The sequence below is a fragment of the Lithobates pipiens genome, unplaced genomic scaffold, assembly GCF_037356315.1.
Source record: "Lithobates pipiens isolate NorthernLeopardFrog02 unplaced genomic scaffold, aLitPip1_a1.2 Scaffold_19, whole genome shotgun sequence".
Taxonomy (NCBI): domain Eukaryota; kingdom Metazoa; phylum Chordata; class Amphibia; order Anura; family Ranidae; genus Lithobates; species Lithobates pipiens.
Genome location: NW_027507764.1, coordinates 556,487,575 through 556,505,057, shown reverse-complemented (window position 1 = coordinate 556,505,057; position 17,483 = coordinate 556,487,575). Strand labels below are relative to the sequence as shown.

At 44.7% G+C, this 17,483-nt stretch overlaps 1 protein-coding gene across 1 annotated transcript; it reads right to left on the bottom strand.

The window, feature by feature from the left end:
• Positions 1-4,671: 4,671 nt before the first annotated feature.
• On the bottom strand, positions 4,672-16,523 carry TRIB1 (tribbles pseudokinase 1). Its single transcript, XM_077493327.1, has 3 exons — positions 16,105-16,523; positions 11,516-11,808; positions 4,672-7,624 (listed from the first exon to the last, which is right to left on the bottom strand). Exons 1-3 carry the CDS (start codon positions 16,393-16,395, stop codon positions 7,156-7,158), a joined length of 1,053 nt encoding a protein of 350 aa, XP_077349453.1. The 5' UTR covers positions 16,396-16,523; the 3' UTR covers positions 4,672-7,155.
• Positions 16,524-17,483: the final 960 nt, after the last annotated feature.

The following is a 17,483-nucleotide window of genomic DNA, read 5'->3' as shown; positions in this document are numbered from 1 at the left end:
ATTTTACATGGTGCATATGATGGCCATCCAATGGCCAAAGAGGAGTGTCATGGGACCCAGTAGAAGCAATGGCAGAGAGGGCATCTATTGGTCAAAGGGGAGTGCCATGGGCCAAGAATAAGCAATAACAGAGAGGGCATCCAACGGTCAAAGAGGCGTGTCATAGGACCCAGAAGAAGCAATGGCAGAGAGGGCATCCAATGGTCAAAGAAGAGTGTGGTAGGACACAGAAGAAGAGGAGTGTCATGGGACCCAGAAGAAGCAATGGCCAAGAGGCCATCCAATGGTTAAAGAGTTGTGTTGTAGGACCCAGAAGAAGCAATGGCAGAGAGGGCATCCAGTGGTCAAAGAGGAGTGTCGTACTGTAGGAAACAGAAGAAGGAATGGCAGAGAAGGCATCCTGTGGTCAAAGAGGATTGTCATAGGACCCAGAAGAAGCAAAGGCAGAGAGAAAATCCAATGGTCAAAGAGGAGTGTAGTAGGACCCAAAAGAAATAATGTCAGAAAGGGCATCCAGTGGTCAAAGAGGAGTATTGTAGGACCCAGAAAATACAGTGGCAGAGAGGGCATCCAATGGAAAAAAAAAAGAAGAATGTCATAGAACCCAGAAAAAGCAATGTCAGAAATGTCATCCAGTGGTCAAGGAGGAGTGTCATGGGACCCAGAAGAACCAATGGCAGAGACGGCACCCGATGGTCAAAGAGGAGAGTCATAGGACCCAGAAGAAGCAATGGCAGAGAAAACATCCAATGGTCAAAGAGGAGTGTCATAGGACCCAGAAGAAGCAATGGTAGAGAGGACATCCAGTGGTCAAAGAGGAGTGTAGTGGAACCAGAAGAAGCAATAGCAGAGATGGCATCCAATGGTCAAAGACGGGTGTGGTAGGACCCATAAGAAACAATGGCAGAGAGGGCATCCAGTGGTCAGAGTAGTGTTGTAGGACCCAGAAGAAGCAATGACAGAGGGCATGCAATAGTCAAAGAGGAGTGTCATAAGACCTAGAAGATGCAAAGGCAGAGAAGGCATCCAGTGATCAAAGAGCAGTGTTGTAGGACCCAGAAGAAGCATCGGCAGATAGGGCATCTAGTGGTCAAAGATGAGTTTCATAGGACTCAGAAGAAACAATGGCAGAAAGGGCATCCAATGGTCAAAGAGGAGTGTCATAGGACCCAGAAGAAGCAATGGCAGAGAGGGCATCCAGTGGTCAAAGAGAGTATTGTAGGACCTGGAAGAAGCATTGGGAACACCAGCATGTGAGTGAGAGAAGTACTAACCACGAAGCCATTGTGCCTACTCATTGCATTGACAGCCTACCCACCATGATGCACACTTTAGTCCTGCTTCAAGTACAAAGGAGTTGCTATGAGTCTATGCACTTTGGCATGGAGTATTTCCCTTGTTATTGAACAGGCCAGGATTGTGAGTGCTTCCTCCGTCCCCTGGGTAGCATACAGAGATTACAGTAGTAAGGTCAGGCCTCTTCTATTTACAGTAACTCCTCTGGGATGACAGGACGGCATCATCGCCCAGCTATGACTGAAGCCAGGAGGGTGACCGTTAGCCACTCTTAGTTCATTACTCAGCTTGGATTCCTCAGCACTTGGGACATGTAACTAACACCTGCTCCTCTACCCCATGCACCTTGCAACCAAATTAGGATGTAAGGACAAGCCGTGCCCAGAATCAATTTGTCATGCCTTTTATAGATTTGATAAATAAACTCGCACATCACAGGTCACATCGCTGTTCTAAAGGTCCACAACACAATAATGCCGGAGCCATGACAGTTAGGTATGCCTTCTATAACAGGCATTTGCATTGACAGGTGGAGGCCATACGAATGGACGGTCTAAACTTGGAAACAGGTGATGTCCTGTAGGCCATGGCGTACTGTAATGCCCTTTATTGAACAGCTGTGTTTATTTGTAAAAGTATTTATAAGACACTTCTCCCATCTGTATTTTAACATGCACCTGTTGCCTCCATATGACGAAAGACGACATTTTTATGGGATGGAGAAGTATTTAGCCTGTCCGCTTACATACAAAGATTAATGTTGCTGACTTCACAGGTGCACAATAAAGGCGAATGCCAGTCAAACAGATAAATATACTGATGAAATATAAGAGAGCTTTATGCCACACAGAACAGCCCTGTCTGGCAGGACAGAAGACCTACTTTTTTTTCTGCTGCAGTTCAGTAACACTTGAGGACCCATCTCTACACCCAACCTGTGATCACACAGTGAAAGGAGAAGCAGCACATTGTCAGAACCAGTTATGTTGGGGTGATCAGGAGACTGTGAAAGCTGAGCAGGTCCACGTAATCTCTTCATTTGATTCCTTTTACAGGATCTGGTCAGCAATATCCGCAAGCACGTACAAATGTGGACTCGTCAACCAACCCGCCAGACAAGTTATCCCATATGAAGAGAATATTTGAATTACACCAGTCTCTAAGTAGGATCAGCAGCTATCAAAATTTTATATATATATATATATATATATATATATATATACACACACACACACACACACACACACACACACACACACACACACACACACACACCACTTCACCAAAAGTTTTGGGACTCCTGCCTTTAAACACATGAACTTCAATGGCATCCCAGTCTTACTCTGTAGGGTTCAATATTGAGTTGGCCCAACCTTTGCAGCTATAAGAGCTTCAATTCTTCTGGGAGGCTGTCCACGAGGTTTAGGAGTGTGTCTATGGGAATGTTTGCCATTTCCAGAAGCACATTTGTGAGGTCAGGCACGGATGATGTGGACAAGGTGGTCTGGCTCACAGTCTCCGCTCCAATTCATCCCAAAGGTGTTCTATCAGGTTTGAGGTCAGGACCCTGTTCTGGCCAGTCAACTTACTCCCCCCGAAACTCGCTTATCCATGTCTTTATGTACCTTTCTTTGTGCACTGGTACAAACCATTTGGTGGAGGGAGGATTATGGTGTGGGATTGTTTTTCAGGGGTTGGGCTTGGCCCGTTAGTCCCAGTGAAGGGAACCCTTGAGGTGTCAACACACCAAGAAATTTTGGAAAATGTCATGCTCCCAACCTTGTGGGAACAGTTTAAGGGATCCCCTTCCTGTTCCAACATGCCTGCACAAAGCAAGGTCCATAAAGATGGGGGGGGTGGAAGAAGAACTTGACTGGCCTGCCTGACCTCAAACCGATAGAAAACCTTTGGGATGAATTAGGCTGGCCATACATTATACAAATTTTCCTTTAGATTTACCAAAAACATATAATAAGGTCAAATCTAGATATTTTAAATTTGGACTGCCTTCCCAGAAGAGTTGAAGCTGTTAAAGTTGCAAAGGATGGGCCAACTCAATACTGAATCATACAGACTAAGACCGGCTGGGGGGGGGGGGGGGGGGGGGGAGAGAAGAGGCTCTCATATTGTGAGGAAACACATACAGTGGGGTTTGGATGAGAGATGTCACCACGCACACGATTGCCCCTCATGGCTTTAGTTTCCCAGCCGGAGGCGACATACTGTTTTATTGAAGCCGATATACTTGTGTCCGTGGAGACAAAAACAAGACCACACCACTTGCATTTTTTTTTTTTATTTTTTTTTTTAATAAAAGTTTTTTGTTTAAGACAGGTTCACACTACGAGAGCCTCTCCCTTGCCTCCTTACGAGCAAAAACCTGATATGGCATACTCTCCCTGAGTGAGCTGTCGATTGCCACTTCTACACTGGTGTGCGGTTGTTGCTGGTTTATAATTTTACCAGCATTGGGTTCTGGCAAGTTACATAGTAGTGGAGAGCACTTTTGGTGAATATTTAAGAAGTACACATTCATGGTGGAGATCATGGGACATATCTAAAAACTTTGCATCTCTTCCCCGGTTTTCGGCACAACTTCTGTACATACAAACTACACAAAATTATTGAGTACATTTTGCACCTACACATTACATTTTTCTTAAGCAGCGCTGTCCCTTTAAAAACTATTTTGCCATTTATAGGGTATACATTTTTTGGATGCGTTTTGCTGGGGAATCTAAACGGCTTCACTATATGGCTTTATAAATTTTGTTTGCTTATTGTGTTAGAAATTGTATTTTCAGTCAGTTTTGTGTATAGTTGGCATGGTATTGTTATAACAATATACTTGTCACTTTTTCATTTATGAAAATCTTCTATTAAAAAATGAGAAGCCATTTTGGCCCTACTCCTTTGGATAACAGGGAGTACGTTCTGCACTCCTGTGACCTGTTTTAAGCCACCAGCAGGCTAAAGTCGGCCATCAGCTAACCTCATTCATACGGACTAGGCGCAGGATCGAGGCCGACTTTACAGTCAGAATCCACGAGAAACTTGAACCCGCAGCTGGCTCAGCCTCTCTGACCCCTCGCTCCAGTGAGCGCTGAAGGGGCCGCTGACTGGGAGTCAAGGCTCTCTGCTCAAAGCAGAAGGGAGGACTGATCACTTAGCGCACGGATGCTCATTAACCCAATAAGCATGCAGCCATTGGAGATTGAACTTTTGGTCTGCAAAAATTATTCGACTCATTAGATCAGTCTGGCAACTAGAATTTTCAGAAGGGGACACCAGCCCCCCTACTTCTCTCAGCACAAGTTTCCCTGACAACACCCCCCCAAAAAACCCTTCAACAAAGTTGACACACGGATATATATATAAAAAAGAAAAATATTTATTACAATATACTGTACAAATTTAACAATTGACTTTTTCTTCCACATATTTACACAACATAGTGTTTTTCCCCGAATCTGTTTTCAGCAAACGCTTACTGTCGGTATTTACAGTCTATGTACAAAACGTATCACAGATACAAGTTTAACAACCGCGAGTCAGTTAGTGCAATGAAGGCTCTGGCGCCTCTATGTCTTCTCACGATTTTCCCCCTTGACAGGTGCTTTTGCCAACAGTTATTCACATTACAATTGCTAATTAAATTGGGATTTTTAATTTTTTTTTTTTTTATCTTCAGTTTTCAAGATTGAAATAAAAAAAAAAAAAAAAAAAAAAAAAAAGCTTCACTGCCAACAGTGCCTGGCATGCGTAGTTGTCTGTATTCACACACAGTGTCACGGCAGCGGGGATGCGAAGCACCAGCTTATAATGGACTTGTTTAAGTAATGTGGCAGAGCTTAAACCGCTGTTAACCCATGATCCAATCAGAGATCAGCTTTCACTCCTGTCACGGAAAAAAATAAAACCCCACACACTTCTGATTGGAACTAGGGTGTGCAACGCGTCAGTATTCTGCATACTTAAATTACAACTAAAGGCAAAAAACTTTGTTTAGGCTTGGATAGAGTGGAGAGGGATTAGAAAATCTGTCATGTTTTCACTGATGTCTGGGTCCCCGTTGACTGGGGACATAAGTTCAGGTAACACGCAGGAACTTCACTCACTTTGGAAAAGATTCCCTCACTTCCTTTTGAGGTTATAGGACAGGAAGTGAAGGGAAATCTCCCCAATGGGACTGACAGGGGCTTTAACCCCTTTGCACTTTATCCAAAAATAAAAAAAGTTTTGGCTTTCGTAAAAGGTCAATACAAAATACAAAACTTACTACTGAAAATGTATGAAATGCAAGGCTCTGTGGGCCAAAAACAAAATAAAATATAAAAAATCCATGAGGTATATGTGCTTTTCACTAGAGTGAAGGCTTGCCGAGGTCCAGCCCTTAGAAGACCTGACAAAGATGGAATTATCTTGGGTAGGAGTAATTGGTCTCTCCAGAGTGTGGTGTGGGACATTGCAGTCCACCTATATTTCAGTGAAAAGGGACAAATGTCTCAATGCAGCGCAGGAAATGCAACACTCTCCCTTTAGGTCCCATTTAAGGTGACCTAAAAATGGTCAAGGTAATACAGAAAAATACAAGTGCGACTCTTTCTTCAAGTGCTGTAGAAGTTTTTTTTGTGCTGTAGAGGTTAAATGGACCTTCCCACTCTTCTCGCTTAACCCCTTTAATGCTATATTAACAAGAAAGGCCATCGGTCCAACTGTTAACTTGAAGGCCCTGTTGGGTTTGGGTATAACAAATGGCACGATGAAGATACTACAGCTAGCAAACATTTAGCCAGCCAATGGTGTAATTAAAATGAAAAAAAAATAAATAAATAATGGTTTTATTGGGGGTGAAGTCATGAATGCTTGCTTATCGGCTACCAGTGGTGCAGTTTGACCCCATTCATACTCTATCATAAATCGGTTTCAGGAGAGTTGAGTTTAACAGTGTTTATATGCGTGTTTTTAAGCTTAAACACATTTTCTCAGTTAAACAGAAAGCTCATCCTTAGGAGGAGAAACTAGAAATTGTGTATTTTTCTGGCACTTCCACCAAAGTCCATAGAGGCCAAAACTGGCTCATTGTACTTTTTCAAGAGATGCGATGATCAGGTGGGAACAGGCATCACTGAACATAATAGGAATCTTGAGCCTTGAATTGCTTCAAATCGCTCAGGTGTGAATGGTCCTGGTATTCTGGGAGCCAGTGGAAGATACATCAGCTGTGAACCCCCGAGTACAGGGGTCTAAGGGTTCTGGGGCACAAATATTTCTCCACAGGAGCCCTTTGCTGACTTTGTTTCAATAGTTACTGATTGATCCCATGCCTCCCCCAATAAATCCTAGAAGAATTAAGATACAAGAGCAAAGGACTAAAAATCATCTATGCAGTTTAAACTGAATGCCCAGAATTAGAAAAAGGATAAAATGATTTTGCGAGCTGTAGATTCCTTCAAAAACACATTACATTCCCTCTGAACCAAACATGTTTGGGTTATTCAAGAAGGCAGTGCAAGGGATGTCAAATTCCATGAACCCCTCTGCAACCAATCATATTTCAGTATACTCTAGTAAGATCATAAATGAGTTCTGATTGGGCAAGGTGCAGTAGCCCAGAACAACCAACCGCCCTTTGCACTGTCTTACAGAACACACCTAAAATGGACCAAAGAGTGATCCTAGATGATTCTAGACCACCAAGGCAAAAGCTTTTGCAATAAAATAATTGTTGGCAAACCCAATATGGTATGTTGCTATCACATACGAGATTGTCCACACCACAGCTGCCAGGGCTCACAGGCCTTCTGCAAGTCCCAGATCTGGTCATTATAAAGACTATAGTCTGTAGGTTGGAAGGAGCTAGCAGAAGAAGGAATCAAGGTCATCACAAGTCTGTGGGACATCAGGTACAAGCTGGTCAGTGTTGCTTGGTTCCTGATCAGCTAAGCCGGGGTGAGAGGCAGCTTCAAACCAGGGATGTAATAAAATTTCCTCTGCTGTGAGTCTCTCGGAGGGCTCCCGTCTCAGTAGGCTTCGGATAAGGCACCTAGCTTTGGGGGAGACATGGTCAGGGATGCAAAATTGTCCACGGCGGATTTTGGAGAAAAGGGAGCTGGGGTCAGAATCGTGAAAAGGATAACGTCCGACCAGGAGGGTGAAAAGCATGACACCCAAGCTCCAGACGTCAGCCGATCTCCCAGAATAAGTCCCTGTGGTGTTCAGGATCTCTGGGCTGACGTAAGCCGGGCACCCGTGTTTGTCTGACAAAGCATCGTCCTTCCCTTTCATAATGTGAGCGTCTTCTAAGCTTTCCAACCTCAGTTGAGTCCTGAGAACCGAAAAAAAAAATAAAACACAGGTTAATATTGAGATTCTAACAACATAATTAAAGAAAATAAAATAAAAAATAAAAAGCCTTAGTATGTGCTTTCCTGAAATAAACCACCTCAACGTCAACAGCCAGCAGGCCTAAACTGAACATTATCCCAGCGAATAAAAATATCATTTTTGTTAAAAGCAAGAAGAGATTGAAGGCCTAAACAGAGCAAGATTATTATTTTTTTTCACTCTCAGCCCGCGAGGGGTAGAACGCATTCCCTTTTCTGTCCTCAACATGAACTCTTGTAATGCAAAGTAGCTGTGGTACAGAGGACGGAAAAAGTGACTCGAGCCACTCTACCGTCTGGCAGCAACCGGCTGGTGTCACAGTAAAAACGTCGCACCTGTGCCTGCCACATATTGCTTAACCCCCTGCTGATCAACTCCTGACGCACAGGACGGATGCTCTCTCACACAGCTGCCTGAAACGCAAGATTTCCCAAAAATGTAAATTTTACGCTTTCCATTATGCAAATAAAAAATACTGAATGTACATCATGTGTTGGGAAGACACTGAAGTACAACCTTTCCTAAAAAATTTAAGCCCCCATAGAGGTCAGAATATTGTTGCATTAACACTTTTGTGCAATTCTAGATTTAAAATTCTTTGCATTCTCCCTAATCCGGTCCTCTCCTGCTGCATGTACCTGCCTTAAAGGGCCCACCAGGACACTGCACTTTGCTTGCCTATAAAAAGTGGCATTTAAATATCCATTTGGCACGGAGTCCAAAACCAAGATCTGAACTCCCGGCCGCGACCACAGCCTCGTACCGCCTACCCCCCTCCTCTATCGCTCTTGGCTCCTCGTTCCCTTCCATCAGTGAACATTCCAGTGACGTGACGTTTGTAAATATCCCAGATGGAACAGCGCGATCAGAATTTATTTCAGAGCTAGCAGGGGTTTTTCGGCCAAGAATGTAATACCTTCTACCATATATCATTGATTATAATGTCTACAAATGACCCACATACATTAAAATGGCTGAGGGCCAGTTTGAAGCACTATGAGCTACTCTATCAGTTTTGTCCTCAGTATGTTGGGTGGGCATCTGCCAGGACTGAATGATTGGAGTAAAACGCAGGAGATTTCGGGGATTCTGCCAAGCACACATTAATGCTTAGCCCAAAGCACCCTTAAGGCCTTATGTACACCAGCGGTTTGGACCACTGGAGCAGCATAAACCCCACTGTCAGCAGCCCATCAAAAAAATAAATAAATAAATCAATGACTGGCTGAAATATGCAGTTGTACACCATTAAAATTGGTACCTGTGTGCAGGGCCATATGCATACAAAGGAGGTATGTACCGAAGGCAGAAAGTCCACGCTCTAACCATAGTTCCCTGTATGCATTCCATCTTATATGTGAGTACCATTCAGAACAGTGTACAGCCAAAGCATATTTCAGCCCTTTTGAGTCTATATGCATTGCCATCCGTTTTAATAAGCTATACAAGCCAACCTGCCCGTGTGCATGAGCCTTTAAAGACTGGGGTCATCCCAAAGCAGTTTTTCAATTGTAGGTGCATCACAGAAGAGCATCTCAGTATGCATCCCATATTCCTTATGAACTTTGGCAATGAGATTGCCTTGCCAGAAATATATTCCTGCACCAAAGGAAGATTAATGACCATACTACTGCTAAACCTTAAAAAAAAATAAAATTAAAAAAAAATTAAAAAAAAACGGAAAGACTACCAAAGTTGTATTATGTGCAACTACTAGCAATATACACATACATACATACATATATATAAAAGTCTTGACACCTGTGCAGAAAGGGACATATCTGACATTTCTACAAACCTCCCTATACAACCCACTGCTGTAAAGTTAGCTGCCACTGCAAGCAAGTGTAGACGGCAAAGTGACAGCTGCCAACATTCTTCTATGGGGTCAACAGACAGGACGTCCGCTGGGCTGGAAAGCTACCAAGTTAATGGCCATCACTACATTCTATGCAGAAAGGTTGACATTTAAAGGATATCCTTTTATTGGCCAACGTTAAATTATTGAACACGTTTTTAAGGATGCCTCAGATCCCTTTCTCAGGCTTTATACAGAAATGTATAAAGCCTGACAAAGAGAACTAAGGCTTTCCAAAAGCTTGTAACTTTAATAAGTAAGCTAGTAAAAGGAAAAATTACTTCAAACTTTATGCATTAATGGATAGCCAACACAGTACAATACTCTATTACTGCATCAGCTGTTTTCCAAAGAAGCAATATTAGGGATAACGTTAGAGCAGTGATGGCAAACCTTGGCACTCCAGATGTTTTGGAACTACATTTCCCATGATCCTCATGCACTCTGCAGTGTAGTTGAGCATCATGGGAAATGTAGTTCCAAAACATCTGGGGTGCCAAGGTTCACCATCACTGCCTTAGAGTGTCCAAAGACAAACCAATACAAAATTTGGCAACAAATCACGCACCCCTAGAGCTAACAAAAGAACTGACTTTTATTCAAGGGGCAATCCACATTATAGATGCAAGAGAAGCCCATGGCTTCTTATAGGTCTTGCATACTTCAAAAGAAGAGATCTCAAAGCCATAGTTCCAGGCTCTTTTCCTATCCATCTGGAAGATCAGCTGCTCCTCTCACATACTCTAATAGAATATAATTAAAAGTAAAGCATGGAGAATGGGAACCCATCATAATGAGCAGACCCAAGAACTTAACACAATTCTCCATCGGGTGGCCTAACTTTCCAGTGTCTACAGAGTTGCTCAACCAAGGTTCCTCCAGAGGTTTTTAAGGGTTCATTGAGCAATTTCTACCTCTTAAATACATTTCACTGACACTATAGGTCTTTTTAGATGTTGATAATTCTTCCCAATGTTCACAAGTATAAAGAGCATTTCTCCCACTGACCATCACACTAATGTATCAGTCATTTGGAGCAGGAGATCCTTTAGACCAGAAAGTTTGTTTCAAGGGTTTCCTCTAGTCGCTGGTCTACAACAAAAATAGCTTTTTTGGTGGACCAACCCATTAAAGTCCAGGCTAATTTCCATTTTCCAAGTTCCTCAAGTTCTCTTTTGTGTCAAGATCAGCTGGAACAGAGGTCAACTACGTACATCACCAATCACCCCACTACAATGTCATGTGTACACAACTTTCATATTTCAGTATTGGTGCCATTATACATTTTTCCGTCAACAACCTCAGCTGCTTGGCTTCAGTTTGTATTGTATGGACTGGGCAGGGGGCCCAGTCTGCTCTGGTCCTATCTGCTGCGAGCATTGCGACTGTAAACACACAAAACACACACAAGCTAATGGAAATATCAATATTTGGGAGGCAAGACTATGGGGTGGGGGTTGAATCTGGGCCCAGATGTGGCTGTGTGTGACAGCTCTGAGGTCAGAAGCGTCAAGTAAACATTAACCGTTTACTTGATATTGAAGCTCAGAACACCGCCTCGTAACACCACCTCGCACAACTGTAGGACTGTTTATACCTCAACATGTGCTGAGGACATGTATATCACCTTATAAAGGGGTCGTTTTGTAAGCAGATATAGACAGGTCTATGAATTTAGACAACGAAGCAATGGAAATGGCCAACCCATGACTAAGTAATGTCACTAGTTCCCAGAGAATGAAGGGCCCTTGCCGGCATTCTCCATGACTGAGCCAAAGCGCTCTCTCAGTTCCTCCCCTGGCCTATTCATGTCCTCCTCACCCATAGCTACAAGATTGATCTCATGCAGCCTTTGTGATCTGGAATTCTCTTCCCCATTCTATTAGTCTTGTTTATAGTAAACTGAAAAAACAAAACAAAATGGGATCCATCATGCATTTAGTCTTTGTTTCGAACTCAAGATTGCTTCCTCACCTTTCTTTGTCAGAAAACACGAACTTCCTCAGCTTCAGATCACCCAGAACAATATTAGACTGATGACAGTGGGACACCGAGCTGATGATTTGCTTGAAGAGTTTGGCGGCCTGCTCTTCGCTCAGCCTCTTGCAGCTGCGCACGTAAGAGTGCATGTCACCGTACTCCTTTTCGAAAAACACATAGGCCTTGCTCTCCCCTTGGATGACTTCCACGGTCCCGGTAACGTTTCGATGCCAGGGGAGGTGGATGTAAGGCTGGATCTTATACTGATAGTCCTTCAAGGGGAAAACCTGCAAAATGATGCAAGAATAAAAATTTGATTAGAATGCCAAACCCTTTGTGAGCTAACAAACTGTTACATTCTGACAATATTCTCTTTCTCAACCTTTTCAAACAGAGGAACCCTTGTAATAGCTTCCCAGTCTCAGGGAACCCCTGATATAAATCACTATTGACAACTCATGATACATTAGTGTGATGGTCAGTGGGAGGAATGCTCCTTACACTTGTGGTCATTGAGAAGAATTCCCCTTACGGATAGCTAAAAAGGATTAATGGTGTCAGTGGGAAATTATCTGTGAGGCAGGACTTGCTCATTACTCAAGGAACCCCCAACAACCTCTGGAGGAACCCTAGGGTTCCATGGACTGGTTGAGAAACCCATATGTAGCATAAGGACCAATGTGACATGGGTTGCTTAGGTAAACCATTGCACTTCACAGCGGTTGGTCAATCTAAATTAAATAAGTGCACAAATTGTAACACGTCAAATGTGGGGGTACTACAACTCCCAGCGTGTTGGGGGCCCTTGTATTCCCACCACAGATAGAGATGGACAAGCCAAATAGGTCAGTGCTAGGCTAAACTAGGACATGCAAACCATATGCTAAGAGATTATGTGCAAAAGAAAAAAAAAAAAAAAACAACTGCACTACACAAGACCTAGCAGAATTGTGTCCTATTTTTACAATCGCCCTATTCAGGCGTCGCAAGCTCTCGTTTCTGCGGCTTTTTATGCCTGAATTTTTTTCCCATCACTCACTAGCAGCAGCAGAGGGCAGCAGCAAATACACAAAGCCGTATTAAGGTTACAAGGGAGAGCTCAGCATTGACGTAACTTGTCTAGTCCAATTAACAATCAGCAAAATTAGACATTTGTTAAAGAATGTGATCATGTCAGTTCTGATGTAAAAGGAAAGGGAGGATGGAAATTAAATTACAGAAACCGATGAACTGTCAACGCAATTATTACCCGACTCACTGACATGGCATTGCAATATGTTCACATCTCGTGGCTGCGTAGCAGGTTCAATCTAACTATATGTTCAGCTAAGGGAATAAACACATTGCAGACAGCCCCTTAGATGTCCACCTGGCTTTAGATTTAATCGGCTTATAATAGTAGGAAATAATTTCTGATTTGCTGCCAAGGGTAACTGCATCATCTAACTTTGTTCACTTGGTCTGCAAAGTGGGGGAACGACGCTGATTTACTAAAACCAGAGAATGCAAACTGATGCAGCTGTACATGGTAGCCAGCTTCTAACTTCCACTTGTTCAAGCTTTGGCAGAAAAAAAAAAAAAAAAAAAAAAGCCTGGAAGCGGATTGGTTTCTATGCAGAGCTGCACCAGATTTTGCACCTTCCACTTTTAGTAAATTAACCCCATTCCATTAACATTCTTGATTTGCAAAGGCAATCGGACCTTTAAAAACCAGCCTTCGAAAAACATCATCTGCTTGTGCTAGGTTACTGAACGATGCCTATCTGATGATGGCTAATCAAATAAGCCCCAAAACCCTTCTAATCTTGGCCAATAGACCTCTTCATTTATCAAGTTTAGTGTTCAATCTGTCCACCAGGTTTCATTCAACGCGTAAATAGGCTACGTCTTCTCTAAGCTGTGGGGCATACAAGGTAACAGCTCCGTCTGCTGTAACGTCATGCAAGTCTTTCTAGTACAAACGCAATCACATTGAAAAACTGGATCTTGGCAAAGCGTGCCAAGGACTTCATAGGACTTTTAGTCCCTCAGCCTGTACTAGGAAGGGGGTGACTGGTGCCAATTTAAGAATAGTTTGCCATCATTCTTGAATGGAGCCGATGCCCTTAGGGAAGCAATCACTTAGCTGGAAGTGTTCAAACAGGGAGCTCTGGGGGATCATGCGGGAAGCTAGGTCTCCTGAGAAACCACATGCAATATAATACAGAGGGGCCCTTAGGGCAAGACAGGAAGCCGAGTGGGGGCCCTGGAGACCATGAAGCATCAGACTAAACGTAACACAATAGAACAGGCTTTAAACACACAATAACAATAAGCGAGTCTGACCCCATCAGTGAAAACTCAAGAAACGCTACAGACAATGCCGCTTTCTCCTGGTGCCTTCTGCTGTACAACACAGAAAGGGGTCTCTGTCACCCCCCACCCCCCCCCCACACTCTGCTTCCGGGCCTGCAGACAAAAGCAGGGGGGGGGGGTGTCCTTGGTCTCCCAAAGAAACAAAGCAAACAAAAGGGTAGTAAGCCTTGCCTAGGTGTCCCCAGAACAATGACAGCAATGTGCTGCAGTACTATGGAGGGAAACTTTAGGGTCCTTCTGGAAGGTGCAGACAATAGATTGATGTCTTCCTTACATAGATATCTCCACCGTAGACAGACTGATTTCAGCCCAGACTTACAGCCCACCAGTACATACAGGGCTAAGGAAATCTGTCTTGTCTGCAGCTATCCCTGCCTAGGGGTCCCCCCAAGAGAGCACACGGAGGTCACTCGTAACACTCAGGCATTGCAGACAAAAGACGGAGGTTATTGAAGGCTACATAGACAGCACACACTCTACAACACTGACAACAGACTGCTGACCAGAGCTCCTGGAAGCAACAAGACCACAAATCAGGGCAAAAGATGAAATATGCTCACAGAACATGTAAAGACTACAAACATGATGTCATCCCTGGAAACAGGATTCCCTTATATAGGGCAGAGGGAACACCAGGGTTAACCAAGCCTGCAAACTACATGGGATCACGCTAGGTTTAGGGTCCCTAAAGTCTACAAACAGCAAGATAAGGTCATCTCTACCCTGGGGTTCTGCCGAACCCTCAAACGGGGGGGGGGGGGGGGGGGGGGGGTCATCTCTACTCTGGGGTCCCCTCCCAAGATTCTGCAGGCAAAAGGTTGGGGGTCATTAACCTGGTTTCCAAAGAACCAGCAGACAAATGGCTGGAGTCATGCCTACACTAGAACTACCCAAGACTCTGCAGACAAAAGGCTGGTGCTGAGACTACCCCCTGGGGACTCCCCAAGACCCTGCAGATAATATACTTGAGTCATGCCTTCCCAAAACCCTTCAGACTATTATCTTCCCAATACCAGGATTCTCCTAGAACCTGCAGATAATAGGCTGGGATCACATCTATGGAAAACCCTGCAGACTAGAGTCTTGCCAATTCTGGGGCACCCATCGACCCTGCAGGTAACTGGAGTCATGCCTTTCCAAGACCCAGCACACTATGGATTAAGGTCTTGGCAATCATGGAGTTCCCCCAAGACCTTGCAGCTGGGATCACATCTTCCCAAGATTATAGAATAGGAATCCTGCAGATGGGAAGACATGAGCTCAGCCTAAGACCCCGCAGACAAAAGACTAGGGTCATGCCAATCCTGGTGTCCACATAGACCCTGCAGGTGAAAGGCTGTGTGTTTATGTACATTCCCATATCTATGGAGATCCAGCAGACTATAGACTAGGGTCATGCCAACCCTGGTGTTCCCATAGAGCCTGCAGGTGAAAGACTGTAGTAATGTCTATAAAGATCCTGCAGACTAGGGACATGCCAACCCCCTATGTTCCCACAGACCCTGCAGATGGTGGGGTCATGTCTGTGAAGACCCTACAGACTATAGACATGGGTCATGCCAATCCTGATGTTCCCACATCTACGAAGATCCTGTAGACTATATACACACAAAGGGTCCTTCCAATCCTGGTGCTCCCAGATCTATGAAGACCCCAAAATCTAGGGTCATGCCAATCCTGGTGTTTCCCAGGGTCATAGCTATAAATACCCAGGAGACTAAACAAGGGTCCTTTCAATCCTGGTGTCCCCGTAGACCCTCCAGATATCAAGCTGGGGTCCTGCCTATGAAAACCCTGCAGATTATAGACTGGGGTCCTTCCAATCTTGGTGTTAACATAGCTATGAAGACCCTAAAGACTAGGGTCATGCCAATCCTGGTGTTTCCATAGACCCTGGGGTCATATCTATGAATACCCAGCAGACTATAGACAGGGGTCCTTCAAATCCTGGTGTTCCCATATCTATGAAGACCCTACAGACAAGGGTCCTTCAAATCCTGGTGTTCCCATAGACCCTTCAGATACCAGTCTGGGGTCAGATCTATGAAGACCCTGCAGACTGGGGTCCTTCCACTCCTGAGGCCCCTCTAGCCCAGCAGACACTAGTCTGGGGGGGGGAGGGGGTCACCCTTGAGTCTCCTAGGTGCCCCCTTGCTTTGGAGTTCCATAGTCCTGGGGTCCCCCCCAAAAAGCCCTCCTCCAGGCGGGACAGGTCCGGTGGGGCTCACCTTGCACTGTAGCTCCTGTCCGGTGTGCAGGTGGAGGGCTCTGGCCACGTTGTCCCGGTCCCCGGTGGGTAGCAGTAGGTAGCTCCCTATACAGGTAGGTCCGGTGTGCTGGGGGTCGGCGCTGTGCAGAGCCGGCGGGTGGGGGGATCCCGGGGAAGGCAGGAGGCCGCCATCGGGGAGCACTTCGCTGAGCCGGGCGCACTTGGCGGGGGGCTCGTCGGTCTCCAGCAGCCTCTTGGGGTGATGAGCCCTGCGGGGGGCCCCCGGCCGGCTCTGCACGTTGGTAAACATGGTTGATGTGAAGGGAGGAAGAGGGGGGCTTAGCAGTCCCGGAGCGGCATCCACGTGTCCCCGGTGCCCCGATCACACGGCGGAGATGCTGAGTGTACAGGATCCTGCCTGCATCTGTGTGTGCGGAGCCCGGGGACCGAGCACAACCACCGCCTGACCCCGCCCACTGCCACTGCCGGGCTCCGCCTACCACTGCCTTGTGCAATACGGAGAGCCCGCCCCCTCCATCCCTCCGCCAGAGTCTCATTCCTCTCGTTGCATCATCCCCCCCTCCCCCTCCCCCCTCCGGGCTGTCATCATTCTCTGCAACCTCCGGGACCCTCCGTGCTGATTACCGTACATCTCTATATCCATAGAAATACCGGACCCTCTCTGCCAGAACACCGGGACTGACCGACCGACACCAAAGCAGTGACCGCCACTGTCCGCTAGAGGGAGCCGAGAGCCGTGACTGGAGAACTCCGCAACAATGTATCCCCATCATCTACACGTCACACTGTGTATATTATATGTAACAATGTATCATCTACACACTGTGTATTATATGTAATAATATACCATCTATTCTATGCACTGTATTATATGTAATAATGTATCATCTACACATCCCACTGTATATTATATGTTACAATGTATAATCTATTCTACACATAGTTTATTATATGAAATAATGTATCATCTACACATCCCAGAGTACTCACACTGTGTATTATATGTAACAATGTATCTATTCTACACACTGTATTATATGTAATAATGGATCATCTACACATCCCACTGTATATGATATGTTACAATGTATCTCCATCATCTACACACTGTGTGTTATTATATGTGACAATGTGTCATCTACACATCCCAGAGAACTAACATTGTGTATTATATGTAACAATGTATCTATTCTACATGCTGTATATTATATGTAATAATGGATCATCTGCACATCCCACTGTATATTATATGTTACAATCTATCATCTACACACTGTATATTATATGTTACAATCTATCATCTACACACTGTATATTATATGTAACAATGTATAATCTACACCTCCCAGAGTATTCACACTGTGTATTATATGTTAC